Raw genomic sequence first — 17,032 nt, 5'->3', positions numbered from 1 at the left:
GCAGTCACGGTATGTACGTAAGCGTCTCGCGGACCTGACGATGGTCCAATACAAGGCCTAACCTGTACAACACGAAACGTAAAGGTAACGCGAGCCCCAACATACGTATTAAACTGAATATGTGTAAGACAAAATGCCTGAAACAAATTGTGGGAGGAACCGCAGGCCTCGGCTACCACTAGCTTGACCTGGGTACGTAGTGTATGTGGTATGACAGGATCACCAGCGAGTGACAAGTTGGGGTAATATATATATATATATATATACATATTTGGGTATCTTGTACTGCTATATCTAAGTACCAAGCAGACCCTTAGCCCGTAAGTGACGAAGTATTGAACGCTTAGGATTAGCCTTGTATGATAGGTCTGCCATACTGTTTGTATAACTGTAAGAGTAATTAACTCACAAACGAAACTAAAGCGGGAAATAAAAGCGCTAGGATACCTGATTTGGTTATTGGAACTAAAACATAGTGATTATGTGCGACGGGTCTGTAGTATGCCGCCCCTCCCCCAGCTTACTAGGAGTGCAAGAGTGAGTGTGTGTGTGTGCGTGCTGGCTGACTAGCTAGTGCCGCAATGCGGCAAATCGATTACTCTAGGTTGGTGACAGGTGAGGCCCTGCTATTTGCCAAGCGGCTTGAGAGGCTCTATCTATGCGTTGGCGCGAGGGGGTAGCGTGGCCACTGAACGTTGTGGCGGGGTGTCGGCCTCTCGGTGACAGTTAAACATAAGATAGAATGGGAGTGACAGATGAGGCCCTGTCTATGCCACAATGCGAGGCAGCTAGCTATGATTTGGCCAGAGGGGCGTAGTACCTCCAAGTATGAGGATGGGTGTTGGCCTCGCGGGACCACTAACCTAAGGCAAAGAAGCCAGGGGGAATAATAACTAGTGGACACCTAGGAACATGACAGCCAGCCGTTGCTAACTAAGAGGGAAGTTCAGTTAGTGAAAGAGGACATGCCACGGAACGAAACGTGGGTGGTAATGAGTTAGGATCATACAGCTTGACCGAAACTGGAGCGCCCTGTGAGCATGTCGGGGTCCAGATGGTCGGGTATGAACTAGAATGTGTGTATGAATCGTAAGCATGGCCCTCGGGGCCCGTGGTGCCATATCGTGGCCTTGTTGTGCAATGTAATACGAGTTCATTCATCTATATATATATATATTTATTTTATTTTTTCAGATCTCGTTCATGGTACCGTTAAAACGCGTACCTGCCTGTGCTGAGGCTTGTTCACCAGAACTGCAGTACCAACCTACATGCACTCGACTAGTAACACATGTGCCTGCCTGTGCAGGTGTACAAGGCGAGGTAATCAGACAATGATAGGACTTAATGCAACGCTGAATATGTTAGGATCATTAAATAGGTAAGTAATGTAATGCGCGTAATTGACGAGTATGCAAAGCTGTGTGTCTACAAGTGCGTGCCGATGAATGTAAGGTGTGCATAACAGTCAGAGCATCTGCGATTATACTGAGGACGACCAATAACAATGATGACCTAGAGAGTGCCCTACCCATTTAATTTTAAGACATCTGACTTTCATACCTACTCAAATTCACTTTTAATATTCTCCAAACGTATTTGGACCTTGAGAGCATGGTGACTTATTCCCTATCTAAAATGTATAATGCTTGACAGGATTAATCATTTCAACTTCATGTAAATTATTTTAGAAATATTACCAGCACTGTAAGGGTTAATACATTTCCTGTGAAATGACAGTAAATGGGTTGATAAACTGAATTTGACAAATTACCTGCAGCCCTGTTGGCTAGGTAATGCGGTTTAATGACCTTGAAGGCTCATCCTACGCACCATCATAACTTTGCAACTTATTTCTCTTGAGGCCTCACATTCATTTCTGCTACCTGTACTGCTGATATTCTTTCCTGCAGCTGAGTTACTAATATTTTCCACCGTAAATGCAGAACTAGTGATGTGCTCAGAGCAACATTAGGCTGTTCTCGGGTCTGAAAGTGGATTAGAGCTGCTGTGAATTGTAAGAATCATATGTATATATTTGTGATAACCAGAAATAAAAGAAATTTTCGTAAAAAACTCTGCTAATTAGAAGAGCGCTGTATAACTGCTCAAGTTAAATGAATGCAGTAACATTCCAAGCTGTTGGATAATTAAAAGCCTAAAAGACGATGAATTGGGGGGGTGGGGGGGTGGGATCGAAAACAGTGAGAAAGAGACATGGGATGTATCAAAAACAGTGAGGGAGAGACATTGCAGCAAAACGGGCTACTGAATGACTGTCTTAAATTAAAAGAAACGGCCACCCCAAACCCTACACAAATACCCCTAGCAGCAGAACAACCGCAGGAGTGAAGTCAGAGCAGCAGTACACGCTCGGACATTCCCGCTAACTGCTGCAGGATTAGGTTAGACGAGTTGCATATGAAGTCGTGTCAGGGACCCAGACTAGGCAGCTCTCATACACAGGCTCCCCTGGGAGCCCAGTGACCCACACTCGTCTTCCGCTGCACTTGGGACACAGACTACTGACCCAAACGTGCATTCAGAGCAGCCTCTGGATCCGTTATCAGTAACTGTTACCAATGCCCAGCTCGCGTGATAAAATGTATACCGCTACGAACTTCAACGTACACAGCTTGCTATGTTACATGCAGAATACGGCCAGGAATTAATTCAAATGCGGCACAGAGAGTAGAATGGGCTCGCACAACGTTCTCCAGGGAGTACGAATTTATTTGCAAAAAAAAAAAACGTCAACTTGCCGAGTTTAACCTGGAAACAGTTAGCGGCCGAGTCTGTGAGAACTGACGAATGATGAACTATTGCGAGAGGTATTTCCCCTATTACGGCAAATGAACCATACCGCCGAATGATGTGCAGAAAACGAATACTCATAGCGAAGAATATTGAATGTACTTACAGTTAGGACGAAAAACTGTCGGGAGGCTACCGTTCGAGTGAAAATACTCACGAAACCGGCGGGCTGTGTACAAGCGTCGCGGCAGACTGACGTCAGAGGTCTGCAAAGCGGAAATGAAGGCGGGAATTTCCGAAATCGTCGAAGACAGGTGAGTAAGGGGGTTTGCTGGGTTTAAATAGGCATAAAATCCCTCCCACAACTTCAGGCATACGCCTTCTATATATATATTGATGCCATAGGTGTGCCAAGGGGGGTATCAGATAATTTTGCAGTTAAAGGAAAGTTTGAGTCCATTTTCCAAACCGTCACTGCTAATAATAATATTTTGATTTGCATTTATTATATCTATTGCAACCAACAACGTTTACCTGTCACCATGACTTGTTGTGCCTATACTCCAGATAACACAGGTCCATATGGTAATGTAAGCTTGTCTATTTTATGATGTCCCTCTGAAGAACTAAGAAGACTTTAAGAACCGTTACTTCATAGGGTTTTGTGCCTTTGGGCTAACATGTCTTCTGGAACTAACCAATAAAGTTTATCTTTTAGAATCTAACATTTTATAGGGGGGACTGATGTAGAATTATTGAAAAATCTTTATTGAACCTGTATTGAATTATTGTACTAACTCAATTTTAACCCACATCACCATGACAGACCCTCCATTTTGTCCACATTACATGACAGAATTTCCTAACAGCATTTAGTATAATGAATAGAGACTGTATTTTCTATAAAGACATGACTAACCCCGGAATTGCTGAATCTCCTTTAATTTGCAACATAGTATAATCTGAAGGCCGTGAGAAGCTTGCCTAATGAAATGTTCTATTCATAAAAGAACCCTGAGCCTGATCACGAGTCTGACATCACTAACTGCCCAAAAACCATGCCAAGTACTCAAAATGGCTAGCTGCCAGATTCCCCCTCCCATCGAGTAAAGCCTCGTGCTAAAGAGCAATGGCGACTGAATCCTGGTCAGAAATTACGACATCCCATGATGGGAGGATGCCCCACTAGTCACTCAAATCCCTGAGCCAATTAATAATATTGATGGGTGGACATTGACATAGCCACTTAACATTTAATCCAATTAATGATGTCTATTTGCTGTAATCTTGATTTTCAATGATGATGTAATTCTGCTCTTATAAGGGCTTGCAAGCCTGTTTTTTGCCAGATGCCATTAAATTTTCTGAAGTTATTTTTAACCTGAACTGCATGTGTCAGTGTGAACTTACTTCTGCGTATACGCAATTTAATCATCTCAGATTTGGACAGGAACAGATAGACATTTAAACATATTTGTTTATTTCTAAATTAATCTACATCAGGTACTGTTCGCTTCTTCCTCAAGCCGCGAGAGCATTGCTGCGGCTTACCATGGCAACACTCTGCGGCATGCAAAGCAAGCCGGAACATTGCCGTGGCAACCCAACAACCGCACTCTCTCAGCTCGTGGGAGGAGAGAACAGTACCTGCAGCTGCTGGAGTGGAGATTACAGTTCTGGACCACCGGACCACCGGACCACCAGGGGATTAAGAATCCTCGCTCCATACCCACAGGTAAGAGATATGGAGGGAAGAAAGAAAGTAACAAAAAACTAAAACAAAAAAACTGCTCTCCCCCATTAAAACACACACTACATGCACAATTTACATACACTATACACACACTGCATACACTACACACACTATATGTAGTGTTGTCGCGAACCCGAAATTTTCGGTTCGCGAGCGGCGAACGCGAAGTTCCGCAAATGTTCGCGAACCGGCGAACCGCGCGAACCGCGCGAACCGCCATTGACTTCAATGGGCAGGCGAATTTTAAAACCAACAGGGACTCTTTCTGGCCACAAAAGTGATGGAAAAGTTGTTTCAAGGGGACTAACACCTGGACTGTGGCATGCTAGAGGGGGATCCATGGCAAAACTCCCATGGAAAATTACATAGTTGATGCAGAGTCTGCTTTTAATCCATAAAGGGCAGAAATCACCTAACATTGACACCTGTCCTCAAAGCCCCTGATACACACTGACACAGAGCAGAATAGAGGTCACTTGGCAGAGGGTCACTTGGCAGATATGGCGGGGTCGTGGGAGGGGGAGGATGACTTTCACCTCTTCCCCTGTTAGATTCCCGTTGTGCTGTGACATCACCCTTATACGCTGTGTAAAGCATACTATTTAATTTGATCAGCATGGCCACTTGAGTTTTTATAGTTTTCACGCTGCTTGTAGTTTATATATGGTTCACAAAAATCAAACAAACGATAAAGTAAACATGTAAGGATTCAGAATATTCGTTCAAACCCTTACACATTGTGTGTACGTATTTTTTGTCTTAAGTTTGTGGCTTTAAAGAGGTTCACGTTGTTTCTATGATGTGCATAACATGTTCTTGTAAATGTTAATTTTTTCCTGGAATTGTAATTTTTGAATCTAAATAAAGATAGTCAAATCCCTGATACACACTGACACAGAGCAGAATAGGGACTGTTCCCCCTACATAGGGTCACTTGGCAGATATGGATTGACACCTATCCTAATGATCCCTGATACACACTGACACAGAGCAGAATAGAGACTGTTCCCCCTACATAGGGTCACTTGGCAGATATGGATTAACACCTGTCCTCAGAGACCATGATACACACTGACACAGAGCAGAATAGGGACTGTTCCCCCTACATAGGGTCACTTGGCAGATATGGATTGACAACTGTCCTCAGAGATCATGATACACACTGACACAGAGCAGAATAGAGACTGTTCCCCCTTAATAGGGTCACTTGGCAGGTATGGATTGACACCTGTCCTCAAAGCCCATGATACACACTGGGGGGAGCTACTGTCCTCCGCAACCCCTGCGCGGTGGGTGGGGGCCATAAATCACAATGGGGGACCTACTGTCCCCCCCCCCTCGGCCCCCACCCCTGCGCGGTGGGTGGGGGCCATAAATCACAATGGGGGGGCCTACTTTCCTCCCCCCGGCCCCCATCCCTGCGCGGTGGGTGGGGGGCATAAATCACAATGGGACGGACCTACTGATAGGAGTGGAGTATTGTTCATATCAGTTTAATACCTTCCGCGTCTCCTATCAGTGGACGTGTATATGGCAGCCATTTTAGGAACCGCACACCTGGGACCCGAGCAAGGTCACCTCGTTCAAGCTGCTCTGGTTCCGTGATGAGCCAGCTGCCCGTGAGTTAACATGTCCCGTGGAGAAGCACTCTGTCCTGTAAAGCCTCACCACAAAAAAATTAAATAAATAAATAAAATTGATGTTTGTTTCACAGGCAGAAAGTGCCCTAAAACATGGCGGCTTGAGCCCTAGTTGGTGGCGGATAAGTCACGCAAGTCAAACATCATTCAGAGCTAAAATACAGCAGCGTGTGGACCATTTTTAGCCCAAGGCAGCTCATCTCATCAGGCCTTTTTTAATCGAATGTATCGCCCAGTGTCAGTCCATTCGGGATCCATCCCTCATTCATCTTAATAAAGGTGAAGTAATCTAGACTTTTTTGACCTAGGCGACTTCTCTTCTCAGTGACAATACCTCCTGCTGCACTGAAGGTCCTTTCTGACAGGAAACTTGAAGCGGGGCAGGCCAGAAGTTCTATCGCAAATTGGGATAGCTCAGGCCACAGGTCAAGCCTGCACACCCAGTAGTCAAGGGGTTCATCGCTCCTCAGAGTGTCAATATCTGCAGTTAAGGCGAGGTAGTCTGCTACCTGTCGGTCGAGTCGCTCTCTGAGGGTGGATCCCGAAGGGCTGTGGCGATGCATAGGACTTAAAAAGGTCCGCATGTCCTCCATCAACAACACGTCTTTAAAGCGTCCTGTCCTTGCCGGCGTGGTCGTGGGAGGAGGAGGAGGATGACTTCCACCTCTCCCCCTGTTAGATTCCCGTTGTGCTGTGACATCACCCTTATACGCTGTGTAAAGCATACTTTTTAATTTATTTTGCAAATGCTGCATCCTTTCCGACTTGTTGTAATTCGGTAACATTTCCACCACTTTCTGCTTATACCGGGGGTCTAGTAGCGTGGACACCCAGTACAGGTCGTTCTCCTTCAGCCTTTTTATACGAGGGTCCCTCAACAAGCAGGACAGCATGAAAGACCCCATTTGCACAAGGTTGGATGCCGAGCTACTCATTTCCCGTTCCTCCTCCTCACTGATGTCATTGAAGGTATGTTCTTCCCCCCAGCCATGTACAACACCACGGGTACCAGATAGGTGACAACGAGCACCCTGGGATGCCTGTTGTGTTTGGTCTTGCTCCTCCTCCTCCTCCTCAAAGCTACAATCCTCCTCTGACTCCTCTTCCTCACAATCCTCTTCTAGCGTTGCCGCAGGTCCAGCAAGCGATGCTGATAAGGCTGTTTCTGGTGGTGATGGTGACCACAACTCTTCCTCTTCCTCTTCACGCTCATCTACAGCCTGATCCAGCACTCTTCGCAGGGCACACTCCAGGAAGAAAACAAATGGTATGATGTCGCTGATGGTGTCTTCGTTGCGACTGACTAGGTTTGTCACCTCCTCAAAAGGACGCATGAGCCTACAGGCATTGCGCATGAGCGTCCAGTAACGTGGCAAAAAAATTCCCAGCTCCCCAGAGGCTGTCCTAGCACCCCGGTCATACAAATATTCATTAACAGCTTTTTCTTGTTGGAGCAGGCGGTCGAACATTAGGAGTGTTGAATTCCAACGTGTAGGGCTGTCGCAAATCAAGCGCCTCACTGGCATGTTGTTTCGCCGCTGGATATCGGCAAAGTGAGCCATGGCCGTGTAGGAACGCCTGAAATGGCCACACACCTTCCTGGCCTGCTTCAGGACGTCCTGTAAGCCTGTGTACTTATGCACAAAGCGTTGTACGATCAGATTACACACATGTGCCATGCACGGCACATGTGTCAACTTGCCCAACTTCAATGCCGCTATAAAATTTTTTCAGTTGTCACACACCACTTTGCCGATATCCAGTTGTTGCGGAGTAAGCCACTTTTCCACCTGTGCGTTCAGGGCGGACAGGTGTGCTTGTCCGGTGTGACTCTCTGCTTTCAAGCAAGTCAAACCCAAGACGGCGTGACACTGCCGTATCCGGGATGTGGAATAGTACCTGGGGAGCTGGGGGGGTGCCGTTGATGTGGAGCAAGACGCAGCAGCACAAGAGGACTCAGCCGAGGAGGTTATGGAAGAGGATGGAGTAGGAGGAGTAGAGGAGGTGGCAGCAGGACTGCCTGCAATTCGTGACGGTGTCACCAACTCCTCTGCAATGCCACGCATTCCTTGCTTGTCAGCCGTCAGCAGGTTTACCCAATGCGCAGTGTAGGTGATATACCTGCCCTGACCATGCTTTGCAGACCAGGTATCAGTGGTCAGATGGACCCTTTCCCCAACACTGTGTGCCAGACATGCCATGACTTCCTTTTGCACAATCGAGTACAAGTTGGGGATTGCCTTTTGTGAAAACAAATACCGGCCGGGTACCTTCCACTGCGGTGTCCCAATAGCTACAAATTTTTTGAACGCCTCAGACTCAACCAGATTGTATGGTAAAAGCTGGCGGGCTAATAGTTCGGACAAGCCAGCTGTCAGACACTGGGCAAGGGGGTGACTTTGGCTTCTTACACTCAAACATGTCCTTGACAGACACATGACTGTGGGCAGATGAGCGGGAACTGCTCAAGGCGGGAGACGGAGTGGCGGAAGGTTGAGAGGGGGCAAGAAGGACAGCAGTGGTTGACGTGGCTGAAGATGCTAGACCAGGAGGAGGATGGCGGCTTAGAGTAGGCGTGCTGCTTGTACTCATGTGTTGATCCCATAGGCGTTTGTGATGTGAGATCATGTGCCTACGCAAAGCAGTTGTACCTAGGTGGGTGTTGGACCTCCCACGACTCAGTTTCCTTTGGCACAGGTTGCAAATGGCATCGCTGTTGTCAGAGGCAGACACACAAAAAAAATGCCACACTGCTGAGCTCTGCAATGACGGCATTCTGGTGGTGGACACAGCATGTGTTGATTGGCGTGCTGTCGGGCTGACCCCGGGTGCCAATGCATGCTGTCTGAATGTGCCACTAGCTCCTTGCGACGACCCCCCCCTTCTTCCAACTCGTCTCCTCCTCCTCTCTGTCTCCCCATCTGAACTTTCGCCCTGTTCTTCTTCTTGCTGAGCGGGCACCCACGTGACATCCATGGACGCATCGTCATCATCAACCGCTTCGCTTGTATCTGACAACTCAGAAAAGGAAGCAGCAGCGGGTACAACATCATCATCATCATCACACCGTACCTCCATGTGTTTAATGCTGCCTGCCTGAGACATATCCCTGTTATCTACATCCTCTAGCAATAATGGTTGCGCATCACTCATTTCTTCAAACGGGTGTGTGAATAACTCCTCTGACATACCAAGTAAAGCGGCTGTGGTGCTAGTTTTGGTGGTGGCGGCAGGCGGGTGAGTGGTATCTTGAGAGGTGCCTGAAGCTAAGCTGGAGGAGGATGGTGCGTCAAGGTTCCGAGCGGAGGCTGTACAAGATTGGGTGTCCTGTGTTAGCCAGACAACTATGTCCTCAGAACTTTTCAAGTTCAGGGTACGTGGCTTCTGAAAACTGGGCATTATTCTAGGGCAAAAGGGAATCACAGCACCACGACCACGAAGGCCCCTGCGGGGTGGCCTGCCTCTGCCTGTCATTTTTTTTGGGATTAGTGGTACTATGCGTGCAAGCTACTGTGAGACCAGATATGATTGGCAATGTGAACTGTAACAGTTCTGCAGAGCACACACTGCAGGCCTGACACACCCGCTTGAAGACAAGTAACTGCTATTCAATCTATAACAGTGAAAAACAAATTTTGGTTTTAAAAGCACGTTATAGAGACACCAGATATGATTGGCAATGTGCACTGGAACAGTTCTGGAGAGCACACGCTGAAGGAAGGACTGACAGAGCCGCTTGAAGGACACTGACTGGCTGCTATTAGCTTACACTAGAAACCTTTTTTCTTTGTAAAAGCACGCTATAGAGACACCAGATATGATTGGCAATGTGCACTTGAACAGTTCTGCAGAGCACACACTGTAGGCCTGACAGAGCCGCTTGAAGGACACTGACTGGCTGCTATTAGCTTACACTGGAAACCTTTTTTCTTTGTAAAAGCACGCTATAGAGACACCAGATATGATTGGCAATGTGCACTTGAACAGTTCTGCAGAGCACACACTGTAGGCCTGACAGAGCCGCTTGAAGGACACTGACTGGCTGCTATTAGCTTACACTGGAAACCTTTTTTCTTTGTAAAAGCACGCTATAGAGACACCAGATATGATTGGCAATGTGCACTGGAACAGTTCTGGAGAGCACACGCTGAAGGAAGGACTGACAGAGCCGCTTGAAGGACACTGACTGGCTGCTATTAGCTTACACTGGAAACCTTTTTTCTTTGTAAAAGCACGCTATAGAGACACCAGATATGATTGGCAATGTGCACTGGAACAGTTCTGCAGAGCACACACTGTAGGCCTGACACACCCGCTTGAAGACAAGTAACTGCTATTCAATCTATAACAGTGAAAAAAAAATTTGGTTTTAAAAGCACGCTATAGAGACACCAGATATGATTGGCAATGTGCACTGGAACAGTTCTGGAGAGCACACGCTGAAGGAAGGACTGACAGAGCCGCTTGAAGGACACTGACTGGCTGCTATTAGCTTACACTGGAAACCTTTTTTCTTTGTAAAAGCACGCTATAGAGACACCAGATATGATTGGCAATGTGCACTTGAACAGTTCTGCAGAGCATACACTGTAGGCCTGACACACCTGCTTGAAGACAAGTAACTGCTATTCAATCTATAACAGTGAAAAACAAATTTTGGTTTTAAAAGCACGCTATAGAGACACCAGATATGATTGGCAATGTGCACTGGAACAGTTCTGCAGAGCACACACTGTAGGCCTGACACACCTGCTTGAAGACAAGTAACTGCTATTCAATCTATAACAGTGAAAAAAAATTTGGTTTTAAAAGCACGCTATAGAGACACCAGATATGATTGGCAATGTGCACTGGAACAGTTCTGGAGAGCACACGCTGAAGGAAGGACTGACAGAGCTGCTTGAAGGACACTGACTGGCTGCTATTAGCTTACACTGGAAACCTTTTTTCTTTGTAAAAGCACGCTATAGAGACACCAGATATGATTGGCAATGTGCACTTGAACAGTTCTGCAGAACACACACTGTAGGCCTGACACACCCGCTTGAAGACAAGTAACTGCTATTCAATCTATAACAGTGAAAAAGAAATTTTGGTTTTAAAAGCACGCTATAGAGACACCAGATATGATTGGCAATGTGCACTGGAACAGTTCTGCAGAGCACACACTGTAGGCCTGACACACCTGCTTGAAGACAAGTAACTGCTATTCAATCTATAACAGTGAAAACAAATTTTGGTTTTAAAAGCACGCTATAGAGACACCAGATATGATTGGCAATGTGCACTGGAACAGTTCTGGAGAGCACACGCTGAAGGAAGGACTGACAGAGCTGCTTGAAGGACACTGACTGGCTGCTATTAGCTTACACTGGAAACCTTTTTTCTTTGTAAAAGCACGCTATAGAGACACCAGATATGATTGGCAATGTGCACTTGAACAGTTCTGCAGAGCACACACTGTAGGCCTGACACACCCGCTTGAAGACAAGTAACTGCTATTCAATCTATAACAGTGAAAAACAAATTTTGGTTTTAAAAGCACGCTATAGAGACACCAGATATGATTGGCAATGTGCACTGGAACAGTTCTGGAGAGCACACGCTGAAGGAAGGACTGACAGAGCCGCTTGAAGGACACTGACTGGCTGCTATTAGCTTACACTGGAAACCTTTTTTCTTTGTAAAAGCACGCTATAGAGACACCAGATATGATTGGCAATGTGCACTGGAACAGTTCTGCAGAGCACACACTGTAGGCCTGACACACCCGCTTGAAGACAAGTAACTGCTATTCAATCTATAACAGTGAAAAAAAAATTTGGTTTTAAAAGCACGCTATAGAGACACCAGATATGATTGGCAATGTGCACTGGAACAGTTCTGGAGAGCACACGCTGAAGGAAGGACTGACAGAGCCGCTTGAAGGACACTGACTGGCTGCTATTAGCTTACACTGGAAACCTTTTTTCTTTGTAAAAGCACGCTATAGAGACACCAGATATGATTGGCAATGTGCACTTGAACAGTTCTGCAGAGCATACACTGTAGGCCTGACACACCTGCTTGAAGACAAGTAACTGCTATTCAATCTATAACAGTGAAAAACAAATTTTGGTTTTAAAAGCACGCTATAGAGACACCAGATATGATTGGCAATGTGCACTGGAACAGTTCTGCAGAGCACACACTGTAGGCCTGACACACCTGCTTGAAGACAAGTAACTGCTATTCAATCTATAACAGTGAAAAAAATTTTGGTTTTAAAAGCACGCTATAGAGACACCAGATATGATTGGCAATGTGCACTGGAACAGTTCTGGAGAGCACACGCTGAAGGAAGGACTGACAGAGCTGCTTGAAGGACACTGACTGGCTGCTATTAGCTTACACTGGAAACCTTTTTTCTTTGTAAAAGCACGCTATAGAGACACCAGATATGATTGGCAATGTGCACTTGAACAGTTCTGCAGAGCACACACTGTAGGCCTGACACACCCGCTTGAAGACAAGTAACTGCTATTCAATCTATAACAGTGAAAAACTAATTTTGGTTTTAAAAGCACGCTATAGAGACACCAGATATGATTGGCAACTGTCAAAGTACGCTGGCAGGGTTGTGCAGGGCACACGCTGAAGGAAGGCCTGACAGAGCCGCTTGAAGGACACTGACTGGCTGCTATTAGCTTACACTGGAAACCTTTTTTCTTTGTAAAAGCACGCTAAAGAGACAACAGATATGATTGGCAACTGTCAAAGCACGCTGGCAGGGTTGTGCAGGGCACACGCTGAAGGAAGGCCTGACAGAGCCGCTTGAAGGACACTGACTGGCTGCTATTAGCTTACACTGGAAACCTTTTTTCTTTGTAAAAGCACGCTAAAGAGACACCAGATATGATTGGCAACTGTCAAAGCACGCTGGCAGTGTTGTGCAGGGCACACGCTGAAGGAAGGCCTGACAGAGCCGCTTGAAGGACACTGACTGGCTGCTATTAGCTTACACTGGAAACCTTTTTTCTTTGTAAAAGCACACTAAAGAGACACCAGATATGATTGGCAACTGTCAAAGCACGCTGGCAGTGTTGTGCAGGGCACACGCTGAAGGAAGGCCTGACAGAGCCGCTTGAAGGACACTGACTGGCTGCTATTAGCTTACATTGGAAACCTTTTTTTCTTTGTAAAAGCACGCTAAAGAGACACCAGATATGATTGGCAACTGTCAAAGCACGCTGGCACAGGTCTGCAGAGCACACGCTGAAGTAGGCCTGACACCCAGACGCTTGCAGACAACTAACTGCTCTTCTATTACAGTGACATTTTTTTATTTATTTTAAATCTAAAGCTTAAGCTATTGTAAAAACAGATATGAGTGGTGGCACTGGGCAAGAGGGCACAGTATCCACTGTGAACCTCACACAGAAGCTGGCAGGCAGGCAACTGCTCTTCTATTACAGTGGAAACAAAATTTTGGTTTTGAAAGCACGCTATAGAGACACCAGATATGATAGGCAACTGTCAAAGTACGCTGGCAGGGTTGTGCAGGGCACACGCTGAAGGAAGGCCTGACAGAGCCACTTGAAGGACACTGACTGGCTGCTATTAGCTTACACTGGAAACCTTTTTTCTTTGTAAAAGCACGCTATAGAGACACCAGATATGAGTGGCAACTGTCAAAGTACGCTGGCACAGGTCTGCAGAGCACACGCTGAAGTAGGCCTGACACCCAGACGCTTGCAGACAACTAACTGCTCTTCTATTACAGTGAAAAAAATTATTTCTTTTAAATCTAAAGCTTAACCTATTGTAAAAACAGATATGAGTGGTGGCACTGACTGTGCAAATGGGCAAGGCATCCATCCTGACACAGAAGCTGGCAGGCAGGCAACTGCTCTTCTATTACAGTGAAAAAAAAATAATTCTTTTAAATCTAAAGCTTAACCTATTGTAAAAACAGATATGAGTGGTGGCACTGACTGTGCAAATGGGCAAGGCATCCAACCTGACACAGAAGCTGGCAGGCAGGCAACTGCTCTTCTATTACAGTGAAAAAAAATTATTTCTTTTAAATCTAAAGCTTAACCTATTGTAAAAACAGATATGAGTGGTGGCACTGACTGTGCAAATGGGCAAGGCATCCAACCTGACACAGAAGCTGGCAGGCAGGCAACTACTCTTCTATTACAGTGAAAAAAAATTATTTCTTTTAAATCTAAAGCTTAACCTATTGTAAAAACAGATATGAGTGGTGGCACTGACTGTGCAAATGGGCAAGGCATCCAACCTGACACAGAAGCTGGCAGGCAGGCAACTGCTCTTCTATTACAGTGAAAAAAATTATTTCTTTTAAATCTAAAGCTTAACCTATTGTAAAAACAGATATGAGTGGTGGCACTGACTGTGCAAATGGGCAAGGCATCCAACCTGACACAGAAGCTGGCAGGCAGGCAACTGCTCTTCTATTACAGTGAAAAAAAATAATTTCTTTTAAATCTAAAGCTTAACCTATTGTAAAAACAGATATGAGTGGTGGCACTGACTGTGCAAATGGGCAAGGCATCCAAACTGACACAGAAGCTGGCAGGCAGGCAACTGCTCTTCTATTACAGTGAATTTTTTTTATTTCTTTTAAATCTAAAGCTTAACCTATTGTAAAAACAGATATGAGTGGTGGCACTGACTGTGCAAATGGGCAAGGCATCCAACCTGACACAGAAGCTGGCAGGCAGGCAACTGCTCTTCTATTACAGTGAATTTTTTTTATTTCTTTTAAATCTAAAGCTTAACCTATTGTGACCCCAGATATGAGTGGTGGCACTGGGCAAGTGGGCACAGTATCCAATGTGAACCTCACACAGAAGCTGGCAGGCAGGCAACTGCTCTTCTATTACAGTGGAAACAAAATTTTGGTTTTAAAAGCACGCTATAGAGACACCAGATATGATTGGCAACTGTCAAAGTACGCTGGCAGGGTTGTGCAGGGCACACGCTGAAGGAAGGCCTGACAGAGCCGCTTGAAGGACACTGACTGGCTGCTATTAGCTTACACTGGAAACCTTTTTTCTTTGTAAAAGCACGCTAAAGAGACACCAGATATGATTGGCAACTGTCAAAGCACGCTGGCAGTGTTGTGCAGGGCACACGCTGAAGGAAGGCCTGACAGAGCCGCTTGAAGGACACTGACTGGCTGCTATTAGCTTACACTGGAAACCTTTTTTTCTTTGTAAAAGCACGCTAAAGAGACAGCAGATATGATTGGCAACTGTCAAAGCACGCTGGCACAGGTCTGCAGAGCACACGCTGAAGTAGGCCTGACACCCAGACGCTTGCAGACAACTAACTGCTCTTCTATTACAGTGAAATTTTTTTATTTATTTTAAATCTAAAGCTTAAGCTATTGTAAAAACAGATATGAGTGGTGGCACTGGGCAAGAGGGCACAGTATCCACTGTGAACCTCACACAGAAGCTGGCAGGCAGGCAACTGCTCTTCTATTACAGTGGAAACAAAATTTTGGTTTTAAAAGCACGCTATAGAGACACCAGATATGATTGGCAACTGTCAAAGTACGCTGGCAGGGTTGTGCAGGGCACACGCTGAAGGAAGGCCTGACAGAGCCACTTGAAGGACACTGACTGGCTGCTATTAGCTTACACTGGAAACCTTTTTTCTTTGTAAAAGCACGCTATAGAGACACCAGATATGAGTGGCAACTGTCAAAGTACGCTGGCACAGGTCTGCAGAGCACACGCTGAAGTAGGCCTGACACCCAGACGCTTGCAGACAACTAACTGCTCTTCTATTACAGTGAAAAAAAATTATTTCTTTTAAATCTAAAGCTTAACCTATTGTAAAAACAGATATGAGTGGTGGCACTGACTGTGCAAATGGGAAAGGCATCCATCCTGACACAGAAGCTGGCAGGCAGGCAACTGCTCTTCTATTACAGTGAAAAAAAAATAATTCTTTTAAATCTAAAGCTTAACCTATTGTAAAAACAGATATGAGTGGTGGCACTGACTGTGCAAATGGGCAAGACATCCAACCTGACACAGAAGCTGGCAGGCAGGCAACTGCTCTTCTATTACAGTGAAAAAAAATTATTTCTTTTAAATCTAAAGCTTAACCTATTGTAAAAACAGATATGAGTGGTGGCACTGACTGTGCAAATGGGCAAGGCATCCAACCTGACACAGAAGCTGGCAGGCAGGCAACTGCTCTTCTATTACAGTGAAAAAAAATTATTTCTTTTAAATCTAAAGCTTAACCTATTGTGACCCCAGATATGAGTGGTGGCACTGGGCAAGTGGGCACAGTATCCAATGTGAACCTCACACAGAAGCTGGCAGGCAGGCAACTGCTCTTCTATTACAGTGGAAACAAAATTTTGGTTTTAAAAGCACGCTATAGAGACACCAGATATGATTGGCAACTGTCAAAGTACGCTGGCAGGGTTGTGCAGGGCACACGCTGAAGGAAGGCCTGACAGAGCCGCTTGAAGGACACTGACTGGCTGCTATTAGCTTACACTGGAAACCTTTTTTCTTTGTAAAAGCACGCTAAAGAGACACCAGATATGATTGGCAACTGTCAAAGCACGCTGGCAGTGTTGTGCAGGGCACACGCTGAAGGAAGGCCTGACAGAGCCGCTTGAAGGACACTGACTGGCTGCTATTAGCTTACACTGGAAACCTTTTTTTCTTTGTAAAAGCACGCTAAAGAGACAGCAGATATGATTGGCAACTGTCAAAGCACGCTGGCACAGGTCTGCAGAGCACACGCTGAAGTAGGCCTGACACCCAGACGCTTGCAGACAACTAACTGCTCTTCTATTACAGTGAAATTTTTTTATTTATTTTAAATCTAAAGCTTAAGCTATTGTAAAAAC

The 17,032-nt window shown here is 45.7% G+C and overlaps 1 protein-coding gene across 1 annotated transcript in view; it reads left to right on the top strand.

Annotated features, from left to right (window-relative positions):
• Positions 1–4,306: 4,306 nt before the first annotated feature.
• The window catches only part of LOC134585546 (serine/threonine-protein kinase N2-like), a 72,277-nt gene continuing 59,551 nt past the window's right edge, over positions 4,307–17,032 (top strand). The window contains exon 1 of the mRNA XM_063440981.1: positions 4,307–4,489. Coding sequence (XP_063297051.1) covers positions 4,307–4,489 — 183 coding nt within the window. The remainder of the gene's footprint in view (positions 4,490–17,032) is intronic.

The sequence above is a fragment of the Pelobates fuscus genome, chromosome 1, assembly GCF_036172605.1.
Source record: "Pelobates fuscus isolate aPelFus1 chromosome 1, aPelFus1.pri, whole genome shotgun sequence".
In the NCBI taxonomy this organism is placed as follows: domain Eukaryota; kingdom Metazoa; phylum Chordata; class Amphibia; order Anura; family Pelobatidae; genus Pelobates; species Pelobates fuscus.
This window is presented reverse-complemented; position numbering and strand designations above follow the sequence as displayed.